General features: G+C 37.4%; 2 protein-coding genes across 10 annotated transcripts; one reads left to right on the forward strand and one right to left on the reverse strand.

The window, feature by feature from the left end:
* Positions 1 to 1,020: 1,020 nt before the first annotated feature.
* On the reverse strand, positions 1,021 to 20,648 carry LOC134747834 (histone acetyltransferase Tip60). Of its 9 annotated transcripts, none has more exons than XM_063682475.1 (14): positions 20,523 to 20,648; positions 20,320 to 20,446; positions 18,836 to 18,991; positions 16,960 to 17,100; positions 14,883 to 15,043; positions 14,145 to 14,330; positions 13,569 to 13,652; positions 12,743 to 12,944; positions 11,973 to 12,095; positions 10,699 to 10,861; positions 10,046 to 10,154; positions 7,019 to 7,122; positions 4,514 to 4,553; positions 1,021 to 1,190 (listed from the first exon to the last, which is right to left on the reverse strand). In XM_063682475.1, the coding sequence occupies exons 1-13, from the start codon at positions 20,565 to 20,567 to the stop codon at positions 4,547 to 4,549; spliced, it is 1,608 nt and encodes a 535-aa protein (XP_063538545.1). In that variant the 5' UTR covers positions 20,568 to 20,648; the 3' UTR covers positions 1,021 to 1,190; positions 4,514 to 4,546. The 9 variants fall into 9 exon arrangements, 4 of the variants coding, with proteins under 4 accessions (XP_063538545.1, XP_063538547.1, XP_063538546.1 ...); XR_010128368.1 differs by lacking the exon at positions 1,021 to 1,190 and adding an exon at positions 4,052 to 4,112 and having other exon boundaries at positions 4,480 to 4,553; positions 18,860 to 18,991; XR_010128367.1 differs by lacking the exon at positions 1,021 to 1,190 and adding an exon at positions 4,054 to 4,112 and having other exon boundaries at positions 4,480 to 4,553; positions 7,019 to 7,110.
* Positions 20,649 to 21,334: 686 nt separating this feature from the next.
* On the forward strand, positions 21,335 to 23,309 carry LOC134747874 (mitochondrial import inner membrane translocase subunit Tim9). The gene is made up of 3 exons (XM_063682548.1): positions 21,335 to 21,554; positions 22,027 to 22,122; positions 23,111 to 23,309. The coding sequence occupies exons 1-3, from the start codon at positions 21,516 to 21,518 to the stop codon at positions 23,243 to 23,245; spliced, it is 270 nt and encodes an 89-aa protein (XP_063538618.1). The 5' UTR covers positions 21,335 to 21,515; the 3' UTR covers positions 23,246 to 23,309.
* The last annotated feature ends 122 nt before the right edge of the window (positions 23,310 to 23,431 follow it).

Consider the following 23,431-nt stretch of genomic DNA (forward strand, 5'->3'; position numbering starts at 1 on the left):
TGTAAGGACTATTGAGAGTTGATGGAATCTAAAATGAACTAGGTTATTGGTCGGCCACAGACAATCGTTTTGATCCTTGTGTTGCGCTATTAAACTTTTATATTATTAATAAAAAAATGTGTCCTTGCTAGTTCAAATACCTAATGATTGTCAAAATGTAGTCAAAATTCAACTTTTTTCAGTTATCTTGACCCGATCTGCAGTACACCTTGTTGGGGACCTTTCGAGGGTTAGCTCCCCGGGCCCGTAGGTAGTGAGAAGAGCCTATCCCCAGCGGACATGGGCTCTACGAAAAATGTTCTCCGCCATAACACATAACATTAATAATTCCGAAACTTCAACACAACTTCTCTCTCTGCAGCACTCTAAGCATGGATTTTTCACTAGAAACCCATTTTTATGTGGTCATAGCAGCTTAATTAAAGATACCTCAAATAATAGAAATATGTAAATGCTAAAATTACCCTCTGTAATAATACCATTGTAATTGTAACCACCTACAAAATAATGAAAATATTATACGAACTGCGACGACATACATGAATTTAATATGACAATGTAAACAATAGTTGTGGTATGATCAACCCTTAATAGGAAGTCATTAATTTGAGTAAAATACAGAGTATTGAGTAGACATATGCTAAATATTAGCTGTTTATGACGTTTATGTCCTATTTCCTGTAACAAATAATAGGCCGACTAATCGGCCTTTTCTGCCGACTAGTCGCCGACTATAAATGTGGCCGGATAGTCGGCTTTCCCGTCTAGTCGGTACATCCCTACAAACTTACACAGCCAACGTTCCAAAAATATATTTACACGCCTTTAAGACACTAACAAAATGTCGAGTAAATACATTTGTGTTGAAGTCTAGTCTAAGGTCCCATTTTGTCGCTTACCATAAGGGCGAGATTTGCTTGTGACCTTATGGCAAGTGACAAAGTGAGACTTTTTTGCTTGGCAACGACACATTTTTGGAATGTTTGTTTGCAAGTTTGTGAACTCGACAGTACAACAAAGTTCACAGAAGGCAATGTATAATGTATTATAACAATAAAATATTGTGCAATATATAATTGCACTGAATCATTGCAAACCCGTAGCGGAGTTAGATTTGATATATGTTAGTTGTAAGACAGCTAAATATTTACCTATTCGTCTATGAAGACTTTTGCTCCGAATTCAGCTACCTGTAATCATTTACTTTATTATATCATGTTCATGGTTTAGGTAATCTATTTATTTGTTTTTTAATTATTATGATTTTTTATTTCAGGTACATATATGTACTGTAGATATGAACCAAACTGTTATACTTTTTCATTGACTTATACAAATCGGAACGGTAAAAAAAATATCTACAATAATTTGTATACGGGGTTATAAGAGGTTAAAAAAGTTATATATGTAATAAAACCAGCCTAAAGTAAACCGACCCAACCCCGACCCGAGTGAGGCGTTATTAATATGGGGCATTTTCTATGAAAAGGGACCTTATTGTCGATGGCGCTTACGCCGCACAGCGTCGCGCGGCAATGTAATTATATCAGAGCATCGTTAATAATGGCGTAAGCGCCATCGACAATAAGGTCCCTTTTTATAGAAAATACCACATATACATATTTAATGTCAGCCTAAAGTACTATTGCTTAAAGCCAACGAATGAAAGTTCAATTCAAACACGATCCCATGTAATATATCGCCGAATTCATCTTTTCTCATAACCGTTAACATACTAAAGACTTCAGGCCTGTGCACACCGGATGCGTGCGTTTAGACGTGCACGTGCGCGTTGTAATATACAGGGTGGAAAAAAATTAGTGCAATCCCGTTGCCAGGGAGGTTTTGGGATTATACTGAGCAACTTCTACTATGGGATCAACCACGAAATAGCTAAAAAAAATTACCATATGGACCAGCCAATTTTTTTTTCGCGATTTCGAGGTTGGTCCCATAGAAAAATTTGCACAGTATAATCCCAAAACCTCCCTGGCAACGGGAATGCACTTATTTTATAGCTACCGTGTATACATACAGGTCCTTATATCCGGCACAACGTTTGCGTGATGTGTGCGTGCACGACTCCAACGTTTCAGCGCACGCGCATGTGCTTGTGTACGCACACGCAGCCAGTGTGCTCTGGCATTTATCAGTTATATATGGGTCCCCGGCAAGCTCGGTTCTCCATACAAACGTAGTTCCGCTCTCATTTTAAAACCACTAGTTAGATTGCTCTGAAACTTTGTACTTACACTAGGATAAGGTATATCTATGTCTTTAATTAGTTTATATAGCTTCAGATACCAAAGTTAAAAAAATACAGCTAATTTAAGTTTTTCATACAAAACTTGTTTTTGCTCTATTTCGTTTGTTTTATAAACTGGAGCTATGTGCAAAGTTTGATTACAACTCAAAACGTAGTTTTAAAATGAGAGCAGAACTACGTTAGTATGGAAAGGTGCAATTCGGCCGAGCTTGCCGGGGACTCGCAAATGTAGGCCTAGCAAAATCTGCTAAAAAGATATCACCAGTATTAGTACGAAATAAAAATATGACAAAAGATGATTTTGGCGAATATATTCAGTCGTAATAGACCGCGAGCCAGGCGCAAATTTCGTCAGTCATCGCCTTTCGGGCGAAAAATTCGTATAGCGGTTAACGGCTAACCCTCGTGAACGTCAGCTGCCGCTCCGATGGTGGGTTGAGGAATGTCAGCCACCGAAACGCGTAACACGGTCTTTCCACCTCGATACAACCGGCTGACGAGTTGTTTTATTAACAATAGCATCTAAACTATCATCTGACAAAGTGTCAAACGGGAGGCGATGACGGCGATGACTGAAAAGAATTTTCTTTTTTACATGTTCATGTGACCAACTGACGGTCTGTCCACAGCGATTCAATCGGCTGACGATTTTGTTTATTCACAATAGCATCTAAACTATTATCTGACAAAGTATCAAGCGGGAGGCGATAATATGCTGCCATTCCTCAACCCACCAACGGAGCGGCAGCTGACGTTCACGAGGGTTCATCATACATAGCCGTTAACCACTATACGAGTTTTCGCCCGGGAGGCGATTGGTCATGGAAATCTGTTCCTGGCCCGCGGTCTGTAAGATGCGTATGGAAGAAACCCAAGTGAATCATGATCTTGCGATCATGTAAAATAGCAATGTCATGATCATGAATGATTAAATGTAATGAAAAGCGATGAGAGATAAAAGCGTCTACTAGAAGTATAACTATTTAATTAGATACTAAGCATGATGATTTCTAAACTAAATTCGTTAAATAAACGTATAAGCAAACATTTACAATTCAAATATCAATGACATTTGGTTTAGTAAGTGTAGCCTTGAACAATTCACAATAAATAGATAGTACTTAGTCGAATTTAAACTGTCGTGAGACATACTAACATTAAAATAATAAACACGTGTGTCTAAACCGTAATAATTAATTTAAATAGGTAGTAGTTTTAGTATATATAGACACACGGCAAAATAAGATAATAAAGTAAAAAAAAAAACAAGTATACAACGTTTAAAATTCACAAAGAGTAAAACAATTTTCGTGTCGATTTAATTAATAAATAATAACGTTTTTGTTGTCAATCGTGCTAGGTTCAGGTAAGTTATTCTCAGCACAATATACGTACGTACGTACGTTAATTATCTAAGTATTGTCTTATCAAGTTATCACTGATATAACAAATAAGAGAACAGGAAATAAAAAATAAGATAATATCGGTTTATCACCTGCATAAGGCCAATAAACTAACATCTAAACCATGTTTGTACATTTATAGTATTTAAGTACTATGTAAGCGTATTATGATTGTTTGAATTTTTGAATATTTTTCAATGAAATAAATTTTATCTTCTTATTTTTATTACAAATGACAATAATCTCTTTATCAAGGCCTAAGATATTGGGTAGACAGATCGAAAGATGCATATAACTTCTCTCAATTGTGAATTTTAAATACTCAACCTACATGAGTATGTTAGTGATTAGATACAAAGTGCAAAAAGTAGATTATAGCAAAATGAAGTGACATGTGAATATGATGGGATTGCAACAAGATAAATAAATGAATCCATTAAATACTAGGAGGATATAACCAAACGGAGCCGCCACGTCTGTAATTTGCTGTACAAAAAAGTCTGCCAATTTTTGCGGGGGAGGGGAACGTCAAATGTATACGTAACGTCAAAATAGTCATGTCAGATAAACGTCAATCCATACATTGTGTATGACCACTATTTACGACAGAGGGGAAGGCCTGTTAATGGCTACTCCGTTTGGTTATATCCTCCTAGATTAAATAGGTAAAGCCTGACCAGAAATATATAATTATTTTCAAGAGGGCGCTGTTATTCTCATGTATAGGGTGACAGTTCCGTATAGTATGAAAAAATTTGTTCCATGAGAACTTCCGCACCATGGCGCGTGATCATATATTCCTGATCAAACTTTAGGTTAAATACAAAATGAACAAAATGCGTACGTGTCGGAAGCCAGAGTAATATCTCGCAGCTCCTTAAACACTGGTGACAAAGAAAAACCAAGTTTACCATCAGAAATAAAAATTAAAGAGGTCTTGATGGATCTAGTGTCGGCACCTTAGAGAAATACTACACGATCGTGGACGGCAGGCTGAATTTAAATTTTGTGTTAAGGATAAACTGTAAATTTGACATCGTGTTGTAACAAAAATCACTTTAATGAGAGCTACCGTTTTTGTGCTCACCAGTTGGCGCCACTGTAGATGTAGGTCCAGATAAACAGATCTCAAAATTATTTTATGCTTATTTTTATAAAATCAATACGTTCTAATTACACAAAGGTATTTTAACGTCTAAATGTGTAATTTTTTCAACCTGTTTAATTTTGAATATATTTTAGTTGGCACTTTTTTAGCGGCGAAATTAAACGCCCTCATTTCGAAGCAAATGCAAATACCATAGGCCACCACAGGGTTCACACATAACGAGCTGCCTCGCGGGGAAATTGCTGCGCGGAGCAGCTCGGTCGGTGGAGACGTGCCTCGCGCGAGGCAACCTCGCTTGTGCTGTGTGCAGCCAAGGCACGTCTACACAGACCGAGCTGCTTCGCACGGCAATAGGGTATTTGACTACTAGTCAAATCAGTTTCTTTTTTCGAATTGTCAACACGATTTTGCTACTATATAATTTATATGAAACACTAGCATGTGACGTCACAATCAAATTACCTATTATTATCACTATCACCGTCCACGATCGCGAGTATGTGAATGGATAATAATCTACGAAGAACGCAACGGGAGGTCCAGATGTAATCAAGAATTTTGAAAAACTAACTGGTTTTCTAAGGATATCTAAGTATGCCTCAAAAGTCGCTGGGCGATTTCGCACCGTGATTTTTGTAATCGACAACGTATTGATTACTGTCGAGTTCACAAAAACATCTTTACAAACCCAAAACATATTTACACTACCTTGTTTCCAGTATCTTTGAGGTCGGCGTGTAAAATATATTCTTGGAAAGTAGACTCGTAAACATGTTTCTGAACTCTACTGTACAGTCGCCATCAGATATATCGGAGCGGCCAAGGTGCTCACGAATATCTGAACACGCCTTTATGAGGGCTACCGTTTTTGTGCTCACCAGTTGGCGCCACTGTAGATGTAGGTCCAGAAAAACAATTCTTGTATGCTTATTTTTATAAAACCAATACGTTTATACACATAAGTATTTTAACGTCTAAATGTGCCATTTTTTCAACCTGTTTTATTTTGCATAATAGGCATATTTACGTTGGCACTTTTTTTTAAACCACTAAGATTTATTGAGCTATATCTATTGTTTACCATGATTAATCAAAGATGGACAAAGATTTACCACAATTATGAATAAGGAGTGAAAATTACGATAAAAAGCTTGAAACCCCCCAAACTTCTATGTATTTGATTCTATGACATTTTGAGACTTCCATCTACACTAGCGCCCCTAGCGGCGAAATTAAACGCGGTAGCCCTCATTGTCAAGGAGTTAGAGTGCGCGTACAGATATTGTGAACACCTTGGCCGCTCCGGTATATCTAATGGCGACTGTAAAATTGTAAAATTCAAAAATTTCTGATACTGTATCGACAAGCCAGGTACGGGCCTTGAGTAGGTAGTAGAGTGCACAGCGGCTTTCGAGACCGACCGTACAGACCGCTTCACTAAAGTTGACGTGAATGGCATGAACAAAAAGAATGAAATCAATCATTGCCAGAGTGACATTCTATCATATCACCGCGTACAATACGCAAAACTATTAGCTTAGCAGACTGCACTGCATACAAATATGTATACAGTCAAGTGTAAAAATATGGGTGCACACATGATACTCAAAAATATATCCCATAACTCTTATGTCAGCGAATTAAGAACTATTGGACATATTTTTGAGTAAGTTATATGTATCCATATTTTTACATTTGACTGTACAAAGGTGCTTGGGAGTATTTCGAAAGATTTTTAACGGTTTATTTTAGATAGCGAATACGGGTAAGTGTAGCTTACGGGGTCATTGTAACTGGCCTTCACAATATGGCCTATTTATTATTTACACATTGATTAGTGTTTATTGCGAGTTAATACATTTGCTACTTGCGTGTAGTGGCAAATGTATGGTTTATTCCATTCATAAACGTCAGCTTTGGTGAATCGATATCTAAGAATCTAAGTATTCTAAGTATAATTTTGCCAAAATCGGACGCACCGTCGATAGAAAACAAAAAATTTTAAAAATAAAATTAAGTGGTGCCTTTATATTCCATAACAAAATTAATAAAAAGTAACATACACCAGAGAATTTGGGACGGGTACCGCTGTGGCCGAGTGGTCTAGTGGTCAGGACGTTAGCCGCGTAAACTGAAGACGCGGGTTCGATTCCCGCCTAGGCCACCGGTGGACTTGGTCACTTTTTCTTTAGTGTATGATATTTATTTCAGTTTAAAATTAATAAATCATGTAAAACTTACCATTTGGCACGTTTCGACCAATCTTTAGGGGTCCAATGTAAACATTTCGGGTCGATCTTCAGCATCCGTTTCTCCATACTCTTTTCGTGTTGCTGCATCAGTTCCTGGATGAGTCGAGAGATATCAAATCGGGAATGGATTGCGTACTGGCCATCAATAAAATCGGCATGACAGAAAACTATTGAAAACACGTGCAAAAAAAAACAAGCAGCTAAGAAAAGACTAAGTCACACGAACCAACCCGCCGCCATACAGACCAAGTTGCGGTCTCATTTTAAGAGTCCCTGGCAAGCTCGGCCGAATTGCACATTCCCATGCAAACGTAGTTCCGCTCTCATACTTTGCACATACAATGATATGAGGTATATCTATAGTTGGTCAAGTAAATCTTGTCAGTAGAAAAAGGCGGCAAATTTAAAAAATGTAAGGGCGAAAGGATATCGTCCTATAGAAAATTTGAATTTCGCGCCTTTTTCTACTGACAAGATTTGCTTGACCAACTATAGGTCCAAATAGGTCGTTTATAAAACAAACTAATTAGAGCAAAAACAAGTTTTGTATGAAAAACTTAATTTCGCTGTATTTTTTTTACTATGGTATCTGAAGCTACATAAACTAATTACAGACATAGATATACCTTATCCTATTGTAAGTACAAAGTTTCAGACCAATCTAGTTAGTCGTTTTAAGATGAGTGCGGAACTACGTTTGTACGGAGAACCGAGCTTGCCGGGGACCCTTAAAACTACATGCTAAAATGACATGAAACTTGTCGTTTTAAAATGAGAGCGTAACTTCGATTGTATGGAGCGGCTTTTGGCGGTAAGCTCGTGATACTTATGTAACATATACGAAAGAATACTGAGACGCGGCAAATAGTGCAAAATTATGACGCCGCAAATGTGATAGCTGAAGTAAAACTTTCTGCGGCTACAATATTTTGCACTACTTTATGCGTCTTTGTACTCATTTGTCTATGGTACTAACTAATGAATTTAGCAGGCTCAGGCACAACACAAACGCGAACTTGTTATGAGATTGTTGAAGATAAGATCATGTATAACCCATTTACGTAAAGCCATTTTTACACTGCGCGCCCCTCCAAAGCATTTACGCTCGTATCTACAGAGTACTGAGGCAACTCACACAAACACAATAATAGTCAGTATGTTTGCAGTGTATATGTGTGTTAGTGTGACTTGCGTCTATGAGATGGGAAGGCAAGGGCCTGACACTCTTTGATAGAGAAAAATAGTCTTATTGCGATTTCTATAAGAGGAAAGAGAAAATAGTGCCATGCTTTGTATTTATCACCGACCGGGCATTTTTTCATGGTCTGGTTATGGCATCATAGCAAGGAGGCGATGGCGAAATACCGAAATTTATAAGAGTGACAGAGAAAAAGGATAATGCTATACATGAATATGTCTTTCTCTTACCACTGGTCGCTCGGTTTCATGTCTATAACTACTTGTATTATATACTATGTCTATGAGGGAAGGGGTGCGCAGTTTAAAAAATCGTATATATCTATCTCATACTTGGCATCGCGCAACGCCATCTATTTAATTATTCAAGACTACTCGTAAATGTACTAGCGTATGTCTAACTTCAACAAAATTTAACAAACTTCCATCTCAAGACTATCTTAAATTATCTCATAAGCAGTAAAATTAAGGCATATATATTAAAATGGGAAAGGTTTTAAATTAAACCACTCAAAATGTTGCTCGATTTTACTGATGGCCAGTACAATTCTAATGCCGCGACCGTTTAAGAGCCAATTGAAAATAATACCTAATTATCTTGTGAATTTTGAATTAATAACGATTTGTGAAATAAAGAATATTGAGTTCATTAAAAACGTGAACATAAATGCATGTCATTAACTCATAAATTTATTAAAATTTTACAAAATTAACAATTTTCTGCTCGAATTTAAAAACAGCATTCTACTAGTAGTATTAGTTGTCACTTTTCATTCATTCGTGCATAAACATAAAGGTTACAAAAGCGACAACGACATTTCAAACCACTGGATATGTAAGGATAATGAACAGGGCGCATTATTTTATCGATTTTAAGTAAAATTATAGATTCGTGCGTGCCAAATAACATTAGGACTGTCAAACCGGCACGTTCACTTTGTGGGTTTACGCCAACGAACTAAAATAACTATAGAAGCCTGACTATAGAACTCAAAAACCGGTCAAGTGCGAGTCGGACTCGCGCACGAAGGGTTCCGTACCATTACGCAAAAAATGGTAAAAAAAAATCACGTTTGTTGTATGGGAGCCCAGCTTAAATATTTATTTTATTCTGCATCTGCATCTGTGAAAAATTCAAGTGTCTAGCTATCACGGTTCATTAGATACAGCCTGGTGACAGACAGACGGACAGCGGAGTCTTAGTAATAGGGTCCCGTTTTTACCCTTTGGGTACGGAACCCTAATAAGCGCTTCGTCTATATCCCGTCGCTGGATGCAACGCAATAATAAACCACAAGGTGTATGTGACCGAAGACAGCCATCTTTACAATATTTGTAATTTGAAAGTCCCACTAATGTTATTTAGCTCGCTAAACAAAAACAAAAATCACCCGACAGTCAAAGCAAAAAATAGCTATAATTTTACTAAAATTTCACTATTCGTTTCCAGTTCTAATAATGAACGTTTAGGAGTAGAGTTACTTGAATTTCACTATTCGTTTTCAGTTCTAATAATGAACGTTTAGGAGTAGGGTTACTTGAATTTCACTATTCGTTTTCAGTTCTAATAATGAACGTTTAGGAGTAGGGTTACTTAAATTTCATTATTCGTTTTTAGTACTAATAATGAACGTTTAGGAGTAGGGTTACTTGAATTTCACTATTCGTTTTCAGTTCTAATAATGAACGTTTAGAAGTAGGGTTACTTGAATTTCACTATTCGTTTTCTGTTCTAATAATGAACGTTTAGGAGTAGGATTCTACTATGAAGGACTCTTAAGCGGTCGCGGCAAGTAGGGTAAAGGCAACACAGCTGTACCTGATTCACCGAGATGATGTACTGGCCCTTGTAGTAGTTGATCAGGTTTAGGTTCTGGAGCGTGCTGATCACGTCTTCCTTCTTAATACTAGTCAGTTCGCAGATTTCACTGGAAATATATTAATGTATTTTTGAAGGGGAAGAATAATTAGGTAAACTTATATTTAGTAAGCACATTACGTTTTTACATCCTGACCTTCTTGCAAAGACTAGGTTTGTGTTCATGACACGGTTCCATGAGAAAATACGAAATAACAATGATAGGTTTTTCATTGTTGCTAACGGGTTTGCTGTGGATCAGAATGTCCAGAATGGTCTGTTCCTAGTAGCTTCGATAGGAGGGTAGTCCTAAGTCTACATTACATTCTATACACGGTGGCTAAAAAATTTGCGAAAAAAAACATTACCCTGCCATAGAATATGGACCAACCAAAATGTATGAAACAGCCAAATATTTTTTCGCGATTTCGGAGTTGGTCCCATAGTAAAAGTTGCTCAGTGGGAATGCACTTATTTTTCAGCCACCGTGTAGAGTTCAAGAAATTTACGAGCTTTCTAATTTTTTTGACAACTTAGTCATTCGGAAATTTACACATACTGCCAAGATCTATAATTGAATTACACAAAGCTGAAGTTTACTACTTTTTACTTACTTTATAGTAATTATGGGTTTCTCATTGTCGCCAACTGGTTTGCTGTGCATCAATATGTCCAGGATGGTCTGTGCCCAGTAGCTCCGATATGAGAGGAGTCCCAAGTCTGACAGTGGTTTCTCAGGTGAACCCGTTTTGCCTTCGAACTTGGACAGTTCGTAACCTGTCGAAATGTGAACATAATGAGTTTCAGGTCAAAAATAATTATACCTATGTCAACCTCTTAATGCGCACTTCGCACTCAAATAAGAGTTTTTGTTTACATTTTGTATGTAACCGCGAGTGCGATATCACGATATTCACGATGGTGGAAGAAAATATTTTTTCTGCAAAGCCGACATCGCGAGATCGCGACTGTGGGAGTGGATAGATTCAACAAGTACATTCTGAACAATTTACAAAATATTAAAAAGGTCTTTAAATTGTAAATACAGATGTCAATCATAATGAAAAAATCAATGATGACCACACACACATTGGATCGGCAATCCAAGGATGTGGGTTCGAGTCCCACTTTGGCCAGAGTTGATCATCGTTGATTTTTTCTATGTGATTGACATCTGTATTTTACAATTTGATAGCAATAATGAGGTACACAATAAAAAAAGGAAAAATATATTTATATTTATTAAAAAGGTAATCTAAACTTACTAAAGCACAAAACAGAATTTCATTTATCTATAATAACTTCCATACTAATACACGACTTATTCGATCTTAACTGTGAACTTGATATTTCAGATGAAGAAGTGTTTTTTGCATGTAAATATGCTTATTTCTTTAACAGTGCAAACCTGTGGTGCAAGCCAAAAGGATTGCAAGATTTTACGTATGAGATGTCATTAGACTTGTCTCAGTCGAGTGATATTTATAATTCAATTTTAAGTTATTCATATTTAACTTATTGTAATACTAAAAATCTCATTCATCATCTTCCTCGCGTTGTCCCGGCATTTTGCCACGGCTCCATGGGAGCCTGGGGTCCGCTTGGCAACTAATCCCAAGAATTGGCGTAGGCACTAGTTTTTACGAAAGCGACTGCCATCTGACCGTCCAACCCAGAGGGGAAACTAGGCCTTGTCGGGATTAGTCCGGTTTCCTCACGATGTTTTCCTTCACCGAAAAGCGACTGGTAAATATCAAATGATATTTCGTACATAAGTTCCGAAAAACTCATTGGTACGAGCCGGGGTTTGAACCCGCGACCTCCGGATTGCAAGTCGCACGCTCTTACCGCTAGGCCACCAGCGCTCTAAAAATCTCATTATACTTACTAAATTCTATTAGAAGTTTTCCATATCCTTTTCTTTGGTATGGAGGTAGAGTCAGTATACACGCTACATTGTAGTCCTCTGTACTTTCTTTCTCTTTTGAAAAATATCCTACTATGTGAAATCCTGAAAATGAAATCGATAGACATAAATCAATAAAGTAAAAATAAAAATTCAACCGAATTGAGAACCTCATTTTGAATTTTTTAAGTCTGTTAGAAATTGTTAGTAAAGTTTCAAAATGTAAGTTTTTTTTAAACTTCCAAAAAGGAAAAAACATGTGGTAAAGTCAGCAGCAGAAGTTGCTAAGCGGGCCAGGTGTTCAAAATGATCTTGACGCGACTTAATTGTTAAGAGAATAAGAGCGTGTCAAGGTAATTTTGAACACCTCGCCCGCTTAGCAACTTCTGCTGCTGACTGTACAGTCGTGAAGGCAAAAATATCGATCCAGACAAAATTAAATGGTTCACAAATATCTGAACACGACTTTATTGTCTAAGGTGTAAGAGCGTATACATATTTTTGAAACTTTGGGAATGCGTATATATGTATGCCCTTGACTGTACCATTCGTTTCCGTACATTTTATATAAAAAAATATAAAGAAAAATTGCGTTAAAATTACAAAATATCACCAGGGGAGGGGGGGGGGGCTGGGATCAAAAATAGGCCATATATGATCACATGATTTCTGGACGACCCCTAAGACGTTACAAGGATAATTTCCGTTATAATTTAACAAACATTTTTTTAAATTAAAATATTTTTAAATACCTCTGGAGTCAAATTCCGTCATAACATAGAACAAGAAAGGGTCGGTGTCGTAGTATAAGGTCTTGTGGTCGAGGAACAGCTTCGCAAGCAAGCAGAGGTTCTGCGCGTAACACTTGTTCTTACGTCCGTCAATCTCGAAAAACGAGATACTGCCTTTACGGTAGATCTCGTTGCCTGGAGGGTGTTTTAGCTTGCATTTGATCTGTTGACAAGTTATAAAGGTAAGTAAAGCCCGGTTCACATTTATCTGACGTGTCGTGTCGTGTGATGCACGCTGCGTCAGACAAATGTGCACGCAATCATATTAAATGTATGAAACCGATATGCGTCACGACACAACACGACACGACAGACAAATGTGAACCGGGCTTAAGGCTACAACTCAAAAAAACCGGACAAGTGCGAGTCGGACTCGCCCACCGAGGGTTCCACATTTTTAAGTATTTGTTGTTATAGCGGCAAAAGAAATACATCTGTGAAAATTTCAACTGACTAGCTATCACGGTTCATGAGATACAACCTGGTGACAGACAGACAGACGGACAGTGGAGTCTTAGTAATAGGGTCCCGTTTTTATCCTTTGGGTACGGAACCCTAAAAAGATAAATCATGTTGTCAAAACAACTTTTAGGTGCTGTGATCATTTGTACACTTAAAAATTGTGCTCTTAAAAAACCAGTTCTTTTCATAACAAGAATCTTTATTTTCTTTTGCTTAGGTATGTATTCTTTTTGCATTGTGTCTGTCCGAATCCAACATGGTTCGTTCCTATTTTTTGAGAGAAGCCAACTTGTGCTTAATAATATATTAAGGGTAAGGTACTTACCAAGTGCCTTTCCAAACATTTTCTACTTTTCCTATATTTTAAACAGAAGTCGCATATGTATATGCAGGGGAGATTCACCATTTCCTGAAAAATAAAAAGTATGGAATTTAATGTCATAGATAGCGTTAGACCGAGGTAAGTCAGCAACGTATTTAATAGCACACGCAGTGCAAGTGCTATTCATACGTCATAATTTCATAGAAGTTTGACGTTTAAAAAAACACTTGCACTGCGTGTGCTATCAAAATCGTTGCGGAAACTTGAGGTTTGACAGAAAATGTCAGTCAGTAACGAAACCATCTATGGATATGTACCTGTGGGTAGGGCGCGAAGTACCAGGGTCTGATGCGCGAAGTATCATGGCCGTGTGCTACGAGAGAGCCGTACTGTCGTGGTCTCGTGGTCGGTATGGCCTCTTTAGTTATTGCCTCTTATAATCACTAGGTCAACAGTGAGATATGGCCAGTAATTAAAGCCGGGTATTTAGTGGCTACCAAAGAGTTGAGGGTTAAAAACTTCAGGTTTGACAGGAAATGTCAGTCAGTAACGTGACCATCTATGGATATGTATGTATACCTGTGGGTAGGGCGCGAAGTACCAGGGTCTGATGCGATGCTTGCCGAGCTCTATCATCTCGATGTTCTTCATGCGTGTCACCAAGTCATCATGGCCGTGCGCTACGAGAGAGCCGGACTGTCGCGGTCTCGTGGTCGGCGTGGCCGCGCCTGATGCGCTAGCCTCGCCTTCTTCCCCAGCCTCTGACTGTGAATAGTGAAATAACATTGGTAATGTAACATTATTCTTGTTCGGAGTTCTGTGAACAATGATTGAATCATAACTCAGAATACTTTTGAGGAAGTCACATAAGTCGAGGAATAAGTGGACTTTTAAATATTTAAAAAACCGGACAAGTGCGAGTCGGACTTGCCAGAAATTATATCGTGATTCGTGATTGATAAGGGGGTTATAATCTGTCTGAAGATGTACGATTAACTCGACCGCGATTAACGATTGATATTGCAATCGTCTGCTCGGCTCTGGACTTCTTTAGTATGAGGGCTACAGGAGCCCGGCATTGGAGTGCGTCCCAAAAGTTGGACTTCGCCCAAAATATAGGTAGGAATAACGGCGCTAAAAGAGCAATAATGCTTCGCCTTAGGCTTTAAACGCACTGCGATTAATTTCTTGCGGTTTCAGTCTTTTAAGTGCGTGCGCTTATGAAGCATGCCGTACGTTACGCTTTTTGCGTTTCTGAAACCGCAAAAAAATAATCGCAGTCCGTTCTCAGCCTTACACGGGTAAAAAGAATCTCACCTCGTTGTCCATAGAATTAGCTTTCCGTTTCCTGTTCATCTTCTTGTGCAGCGCGGCGGCCAGCACGGCCTGGCCGTTGACGAGCGGCGGCTCGGCCAGCAGCGTGGGGCTCGCGGGCCGCGACACCAGCGCCCGAGGCTCCGCCATCGGCGTGCCGGGGACTGACACACGATCACATCATAAAACAGTCATGTACTGACAAATGCACAAGCCGTTACAACCGCGTCGGCATTCCGTACTACAGTACAAGTAAAGATGCTGTTTAGCACAAAAGTGTGTACCCACAATCAATTTTCAATAAAATGGCAACTTTAAGCGTCAACAATTTTTGGAACAAACGGAACAAATCAAATTCTTTTATTAAATATTTCGTAATTCCGTAAGGAATACGTATAGGAGGTGCAAGCGCGCACTGCTTGCCTTAGAGTTGGTCAAAGACGCCTAGTCTTACTAAGATGGCATATAGTCGAGAAATTGGGACGGGTGGCGAGGTGGCCTAGGGGTTCATGGCGTTAGCCGCGATAGCTAAAGACGCCGGTTCGAATCCGGCCTTCACCACTGGAGGGCTTTGTCACTTTTTCTTTAATATATGACATCTATTACAGCTTATAATTTAAGCGTCAATTTTTTGAGTTAACTTCTTATTGCAAAATTGATGTGGGTTCACACATTATCGCTTATCAGTATCCAGTTGGCGGTTAAGTTCGTACGACCACGCATACTAAAGTCAAACTGCCTCTTGACGCACCGCTGCGGTTGCAACCGCAAGTGCATATCGTCAGGTGACAACCAAAATTCACTTATTACTAAAAAATAATTAAGCATAAATCAACCTTATTTAGGTGTTAATATGGTTCACTATAGCTATTAACTTGTGGTAATTAGTGAGTTTTGGTTGTCATCTGACGATATGGGCCCTGCGTTAAGTTTTTCAGGGTAGATCCGCGTTTTCTTGTCACTATTTGTTGTTATGAGCCCTTATCATAATGGACCATCTACCAGGCATATCAGAAGAAAGTGGTATAAAATTTATCCCAATAAACTGTGCTATTATTATTGATGGCACAGGATAACAACAAAAAATAGGTGGGTCATATCCAATGTAGGTACTAATGAATGTCTAGATCCAGGGGTAGGACACATTATAGGTACATGCAAAAATTGTACACAATTCCGTGGCCGACCCGTGAAATGCTGGCCGTGACCCACGGCCTGTGGGTAGAGGCTCAAATGTGCATTTAACTGAGACACAGTTTTGGTAACACACATTTTTTTTTTCTAAACGAACAGTTATAAAGTCGATATTTATAATATGATAACAACTACTAGGTTTCCTCTAAAGTATAATCTACCTACTTATACATTTCATACACTTAGTATTAACGCCACATCTAATTGCTTAATACTCTTGCTTGACTACTACTATTACTACATACTTACCTATAAATGACTAGTATTTTATACAATCGTGATATAATAGAGAGCTTTTCAGTCGAGTACCGTGTTTGGTACGAGGCCTAATGAAGGTACGAGATTGAAAAGCTTGATTATATCACTATTGTATACAATACTTTTCCTACTATAAAACCTAAATAAATAATGTAAATTAGGTAAGTATATCGGTAGTACAAAAGATATCAACGCGTGCATAATAAGTATATGAATAGGTATAACTCATGAAATAGTCGCGCGTTTGTGTCGTTCCACTGGACCGCGGCGCCACGTGATTGGTCAAATTCTTATAGTAGACTAAACCGTTTCGAAATGAATATTATAGTTGAGTTGGGAGCCCATACATGAAAAGTACCCAATTACAGTTTGGTATACGAAATCATACCATTACAGTTGACGAGTAGAATTTTTTTTTCTTTGATTAATTATATTTTAGACCAGTAAAGAAAGTTTAAAAACACATTACACTAAAAATACCTACATAATAACTACTACCAAGGTTAAGCTTAAAGTATAATATAAAATAGCAGCGTTAAAATATTCCTTAAAGAATTATAGACAAACAATATTAACAACAAGTGACCACAACACATATTAAAAAGTTACAGATAATGTGCAGACATACCAGGTGCATTTTTGTGAACGGAACCATTGAGGGCTTCGCCATAATGTGTTCTTTCTGGGGCTTTGTGCTGTAACGGTGGCACACTAGCTTCTCTATTGGTATCGCTATTAGATTTCGGTATGTCATTGCAGACTCTATCATCTGCCAACAAAATATCACATTTACAGCCATAATATGACTTGCAATTTGCTCAGGTCCCAAGTTGGTCGATGTAAGCATAACATGGCCAGATGGGGAATGCTCCGTAGCCCCTCGACTCAGTGTACCTGCGACACAGCAACGCAAACCATGGCACATCTACTGGCGTGCCCCGCATGCCCACATCACTGCTCAGAACTGGATATGAGGGACGCGACAGCCAGGGCTGTCAACACCGCTGCCTACTGGGCATCCATCGTATAGAAGTGGGGGTGGAGCCACGACACGAAAAGAAGGAGAAGATTTGCAAATCATAAGACACACATTTAATAAATGCCAGACACAAATTTGGAAAACAAAGCCACTTATTTTATTTTGCCTGGGCATGAAGCATACATGTGTGACAATATAATGTCAATTTTAATAATTGGCTGTAAAGTAAATAGAAAGAATCAATCACCAAATAGCTGCATGCATGAACTAAAAAAAAACATGCGATAAAAAAAACGTATAGCACCACTATTCTTTGCTCCTAATTAAAGTAAGCATTAAATCTGTTTTGACATGTATCATTAGATATCATTAAACAGCTTGTGATAATATTTTAAGAATGCCACTGTTACTATAGTTTGTCAAAGGACTGTCTCATTTCAAACATAGACAGAATCATACTGTCTTTGTCTTACACTAGTACTGGCACCCAAAAGAAAAGGATGAGTGTAGATGTTTCTGTTCTTATTTACTGCCAATCTGGCTTGACCAACTATATGTACAAACATATCAGTTACTAATAGTTAATGAATGCAAATATAAAAATCAATATTATATTAAAGAACAAAAGCCATTACACGTAACCTTTGTAACATGAATAATATCCCCGTACAAAGTACACTACTTATAATTCTTGGTATAAAAAATATCATGTACATGTTACTCCATGTAAAGTGTAAGGCTCCTTAGAGCAAATCCGCCACGCCATGGCTGCTGAGAAAGGGGCGTCTAGTACTTACTATGCCTGGGGCCTAGGGTGGTCAAGACTACGAATCCGCAACTGTCAATGTATGTGTACCAAATTTCAACCAATTTAATTTAGCCGTATTTGTGTGAAAGACCAATAAACATCTTACCATCAATAAAAACTGACAATCTGATGTGTATTTATGACTATATCCAGAATTATACATTAAGTGCTGGTGGCATGGCGGTAAGAGCGTGCGCCTTGCAATCCGGAAGTCGCAGGTTCAAACCCCAGCTCGTACCAATGAGTTTTTCGGACCTTATGTACGAAATATCATTTGATATTTACCAGTCTCTTTTCGGTGAAGGAAAACATCGTGAGGAAACCGGACGTATCCCAATAAGGCCTAGTTTACCCTCTGGGTTGGAAGGTCAAGATGGCAGTAGCTTTCGTAAAAACTTAGTGCCTATGCCAATTCTTGGCATTAGTTGCCAAGCGGACCCCAGGCTCCCATGAGCCTTGGCAAAATGCCAGGACAACGCAAGGAAGATGATGATAATTCAGAAAGTTACATCCATGATATCATTTCCCAAACCCAGTTTATGTTGATATCAAAAGCTCAGTATTAAATTTGCTTCATTCAACAAGCCAGTTCTTTTATAAGAGAAAACAGCATTCTTAAAATATTTTCTTAAAAGCAGGTACCAACTACAACTAGTATTAACTGTGCAAAGAACCATGTACCAGTGACTTTGAAACTAAAAACAGCAAAACACATACTAATAACATGAGGCATAATGCCACCTCCTGAACCAATGTGTGTTTTCTTCGGAGTGGTAGTCCCGGCGAGGGCAGGGGCTCCATCTCTCCGGGGGAACTGCACCTTGCGAGTATCCAACCAGGACTCGGCCACCCATTCATCAAGACGCTTGTTGACTGAAATTTTATAATTTGGTGTAAATACTTGCTAATCAGACTACACAAAATTATTTTGACTTAAATTCAAATGGTTTGTATCTTAATAATCACTTACACAGACAACTTTAAAAACCCTGCTTAAATATTTTCTAAACTATAAAAATTGGGAGACCTGCATAATTGGCAACCCTATGAGGCTGTGGCATAGCTTAGCTTGAGTGACGAAGCCCCCTGCCCATGGCTTCAAGCTGAAAGGGTCTGAGCCAACCCTTTTTATTACCTTGAGAATACACATTGAAGAAAAAGGGCCCCATAGATGCGACTTCGCCCTTGGCTAGATAAGGTCACGCTATGCTATCCTACGCATATAGAATGAATTGTTAGAGTTCATTGTTATTATCTATAAAACATGTTTAGGAATGATGCCATCTTCCAATGTCGTATCTATCACATAGTCACAATAATTGACCGAAGTGTAGTGAAGGTCTACGTTTTGCCTCGGGTATTTTGCTTTCGCATGTACGGATGTTCTCCTCTACTTGTCGCAATTTTAAACTGATTCTCGTTAAATTTTGTGACCAGATTCTATGTTAAATATAATTTTGTTGTCAATCCTTTCACGCCTGAACAAATAGTCGTATCATATGTCGTAAGTTTTTTTATTTTTGAGACCACGTTTACAGAGTAAATGGCAACAAATGCAGAAAATTTGTATCACTGGTTTAGGTGGTATTTAGATATTTCGTTTTTACTCAAGAATAGAGAAGCTGACGTAATTTAAGAGCTATCATGGCGCAGTTGCAAACATTCGCTTTGAACTAGAGAGGTACCTGGTACCCCCAGTAATTGTATGCTGGGACAAAACTTTTGTATTTCTTTTTACACATCTTTCATATTGTCTTTTTTTTAAATTCATTTTGAAAAAATTAAATTTCGTATTGTTGATTGATCAAGCGCGAGATAAGAGTATTTGTTTCATTTTTACAAGTTTTTATTTAACTAGCCCTAAACAAAATATGTTTTTTTTTTGTCATTTAAATCTTCTAAATTATTTTAAACGGCAAAGCCATACATTTATTCAGCTATGCTCCCAAGGTCTACAACTCCTAGAGACACTAGTAATAAAGGCATACCAGTGGAACATTCAAGAGCATAATCTCTATTTCTATAATAATCAACTAGCATGATTGAATTTTAAACAAAATACAAATGTGGTTATTAGGTGGATTAAAATGTGAACTTCAAGCAGAGATTTATAAAACTTTTTATGGAAGGAAGAGAGAACAACAATGATTTTGTTTATAACACCAAAACAATGACATCAAAACATAATAAAGACAACTTACAGTCAACATAATGCACGTAGTAGCCTCGTTGTCCGCGAATCTCTTTGATACTAATAATTTCTGCTAGAGGCCAATCATTGCCTCCCTGCATGCGAACAGGCAATCTACAGCCTTCTACCAATGCAGCCTGGAAACAATTTTTGAGTTGTTTTTTTTTTGTCACAAACACAGACAAATTATATATCATTCGAAAGTTAACTTACTGCTGAATCACAAAATGTAGTAAGTTCCTCATCGTTTTCGTTCATTATGCTAAATATTTACAATTAAATCCAAGGAAACAGAATTAACAGAAGCTTGCTGTCTAAGCAAGTGTCAACACTAAAACGTCAGTTGTCAGTTGAAAAAAAAATACCACAGACAACATATGTTCGTCAATGATGCCAGTAAATAAAGCAGAAAATACCCTAAATGTCAATAACATGGCTGAAAAAAAATTAAAAACCGAATAATGTATGGATTTCACATGGATTTCTTGTAAGAGTACTCTTTGTTTTACCAAATCAAATGTTTAGTTCATTTTATTAATTGTTTTCAGTTTAAGAAGTTACAAATAAACTTTACATATTATGACTTATAATAAAATTATCAACTAATCTAAATTATAATACAGTTTGGAATATGATTTCGGTTCGATAAATAATAAAATTATTTTACCGAAATATATGGTAAATAGAAGACAGGCAACTCCACATTTTTTTTAAATGAAACTCGATGTTGCTTCGTAGATTCGAGATCATTCAGCCAGCTCTGGTTAATAGCTGATAAAAAAACGTAATACTGTAATTACTATTATTAAATTAATTGCTGAAAGAATAAGGTTATGGGTTTATAATGAATGTATAACATTATCAAATTAATAACTTTTGAAATAAAATTTAAGCCATTTAATTAATCGAAAAGACAAAAAATTTAAAATGTCAAGTGCGTCCGTCACAATCATCACGAGCGCCCTCGCATATATTATACTACATACTACATGCTACTCTTTGGCCCTCGCGCAAGTTCCAATCAATGGACAATGTTGTCTACTTGACTATTTAAAAAAAAACACTATAACCTAAAATTCTCAACAAATTTTACTGTTCCAATATTTTAGTAAATGAAATAGTTTCCTGTGTTGATTATTAATTAGAAGCTATAACAGCGTAATAAACTCTAAACCAGTGTGCTTAAGTTCCCACTTACTATTCAGCATGGCAGCCGAAATTAGTGAAGCCGATCAGATCAAGACGGTAAAATAATTGTTTTGTAAATGATGTCTCAATAGCAAGCATTTTTCGATCTAAATCAGTATTCACAAATAGACTTTCGAAATAATTATAATATTATATAAGCTCTTGTGTGAAGAGCATTTTTCCGAATATTATATATTAATAGCTTTTGCCCGCGACTTAGTCTGCGTGGAGTTAGTAATTTAGGTGGCTTATTTTGTACCCAATCTGCTTTTTGTCGCTTCCCCATACAAACTTCCACCCCCTTTTCTCCCCCTTAAAGTATGATTTCTGAGATAAAAACTACCCTGTCCTTCCCTGGTACTCAAACTATCTCTATACAGAATTTCAACTAAATCGGTTCAGGGGTTTAAGCATGAAGAGGTAACAGACAGACAGACAGACACACTCGCATTTATAATATTAGTATGGATGTAGCTCTATTGAAAAAAACAAAAACTTCCAGAAATGTAGTAATTTTTTTAAATTCCAGTTCAAGGATTTCCTGGTGCAATACAACAAACTGTCAGAACTGTGTTTCAATGACTGTATTCATGATTTCACTTCAAGATCTCTGAAGTCCTCTGAGGTAAATATTGCTTAGTCTTATCTCGAAATAAACATTGTAGGATTTGTAGGTAATTTTTATACAGAAATGTTGCAGAACTCATATTTTTTTCTAATTAATTCTTGCTTGTATTCTTCTTCTAAGTCTGTCCCTCACTGCTGAGGATCGTGACTCCGCATACTAATTTTCCTTATGGTAGCTCTTATGCTATGAAAGCATAGAGAAATATAAGTAAAGAAAGAGGGGTAACTCCATACATCAGTTTTCGTAGTCAACATCTAGCATCAAGTAGCGGAATTTATCAGTACTGCTAGTTGACAATAGATGTTGCTACCAACGAAAAATCTAATGCTCAACAATTTTCAGCTAATATTATAGCCCATTTATAGCCGGATTAACTAGAAGTCTATTTTCGACTCCTGCTTATAATATTAGTTGTTGTCAGTAGCGACACTTATGATATCTGGTGTTAAGTAGGTAGCCATACTGATAGTTCCACTACTTGCCGTTAGATGTCGACTACGATGAAGAAAACTGATGTACTTATGAAGTTACCACTCTTTCTTTACTTATATTTCTCTATGGTGGAAAGCTTTGCTTAGTGTGATGTCCATCTGGGCGGACATTTCGTCACACCATCTCGTTGGACTTGGTCCCCTAGGCCGCCTGCCTGCAGTCTTGCTTGTATTACTTTTTGGGATAATAATTGAGTGAATATGGGCTCAAAGGTAACAATGGTGGGAATGGAAAGGTAAAAATGACCTTTAAGGGTTATTACGAGTACAATCCATTCACCGAAGAAGTTAAACACAACTTTCCCTGTTTTGTTTCAAATTAAGGTTTAATTCAACCTGTGTCCTGTTCAAACTTATAATTTTGGTGCAGTTACTCGGCTTGATATGAAATTTGTATCATATTTTTAAAATATCAATATACCTCCCTTTTTTTTTTTTTTTTTTTAACATTTATGGCCTAATATACCTCCCTATTGAAACTTATTTTTTTTCAGGATAAATGTACATCAAACTGCATGGAGAAATACCTGCGCATGAACCAGAGGGTTTCTCAAAGGTTCCATGAATTCCAAATGATAGCAAATGAGAATATGCTCGCAATGGCCCAAAAAGCTGGGAACCCTAGCTAATTCCTGCTGAACGGACTCATCTAAGTAGTGACGTCACACTTAATTATTATATTATTTGTTAGAATTTATTGTCTTCAGTGAAGACGAAGACTAATAAAATTGTTATGGGTTAGAAGATTTGCTTTATATAATTAGCCAGTTCTTTCAAACATCCTTTTGCTGACAGCCCCACTTTGCAGTAATATT

The sequence above is a fragment of the Cydia strobilella genome, chromosome 15 (assembly GCF_947568885.1).
Source record: "Cydia strobilella chromosome 15, ilCydStro3.1, whole genome shotgun sequence".
Classification (NCBI taxonomy): Eukaryota; Metazoa; Arthropoda; class Insecta; order Lepidoptera; family Tortricidae; genus Cydia; species Cydia strobilella.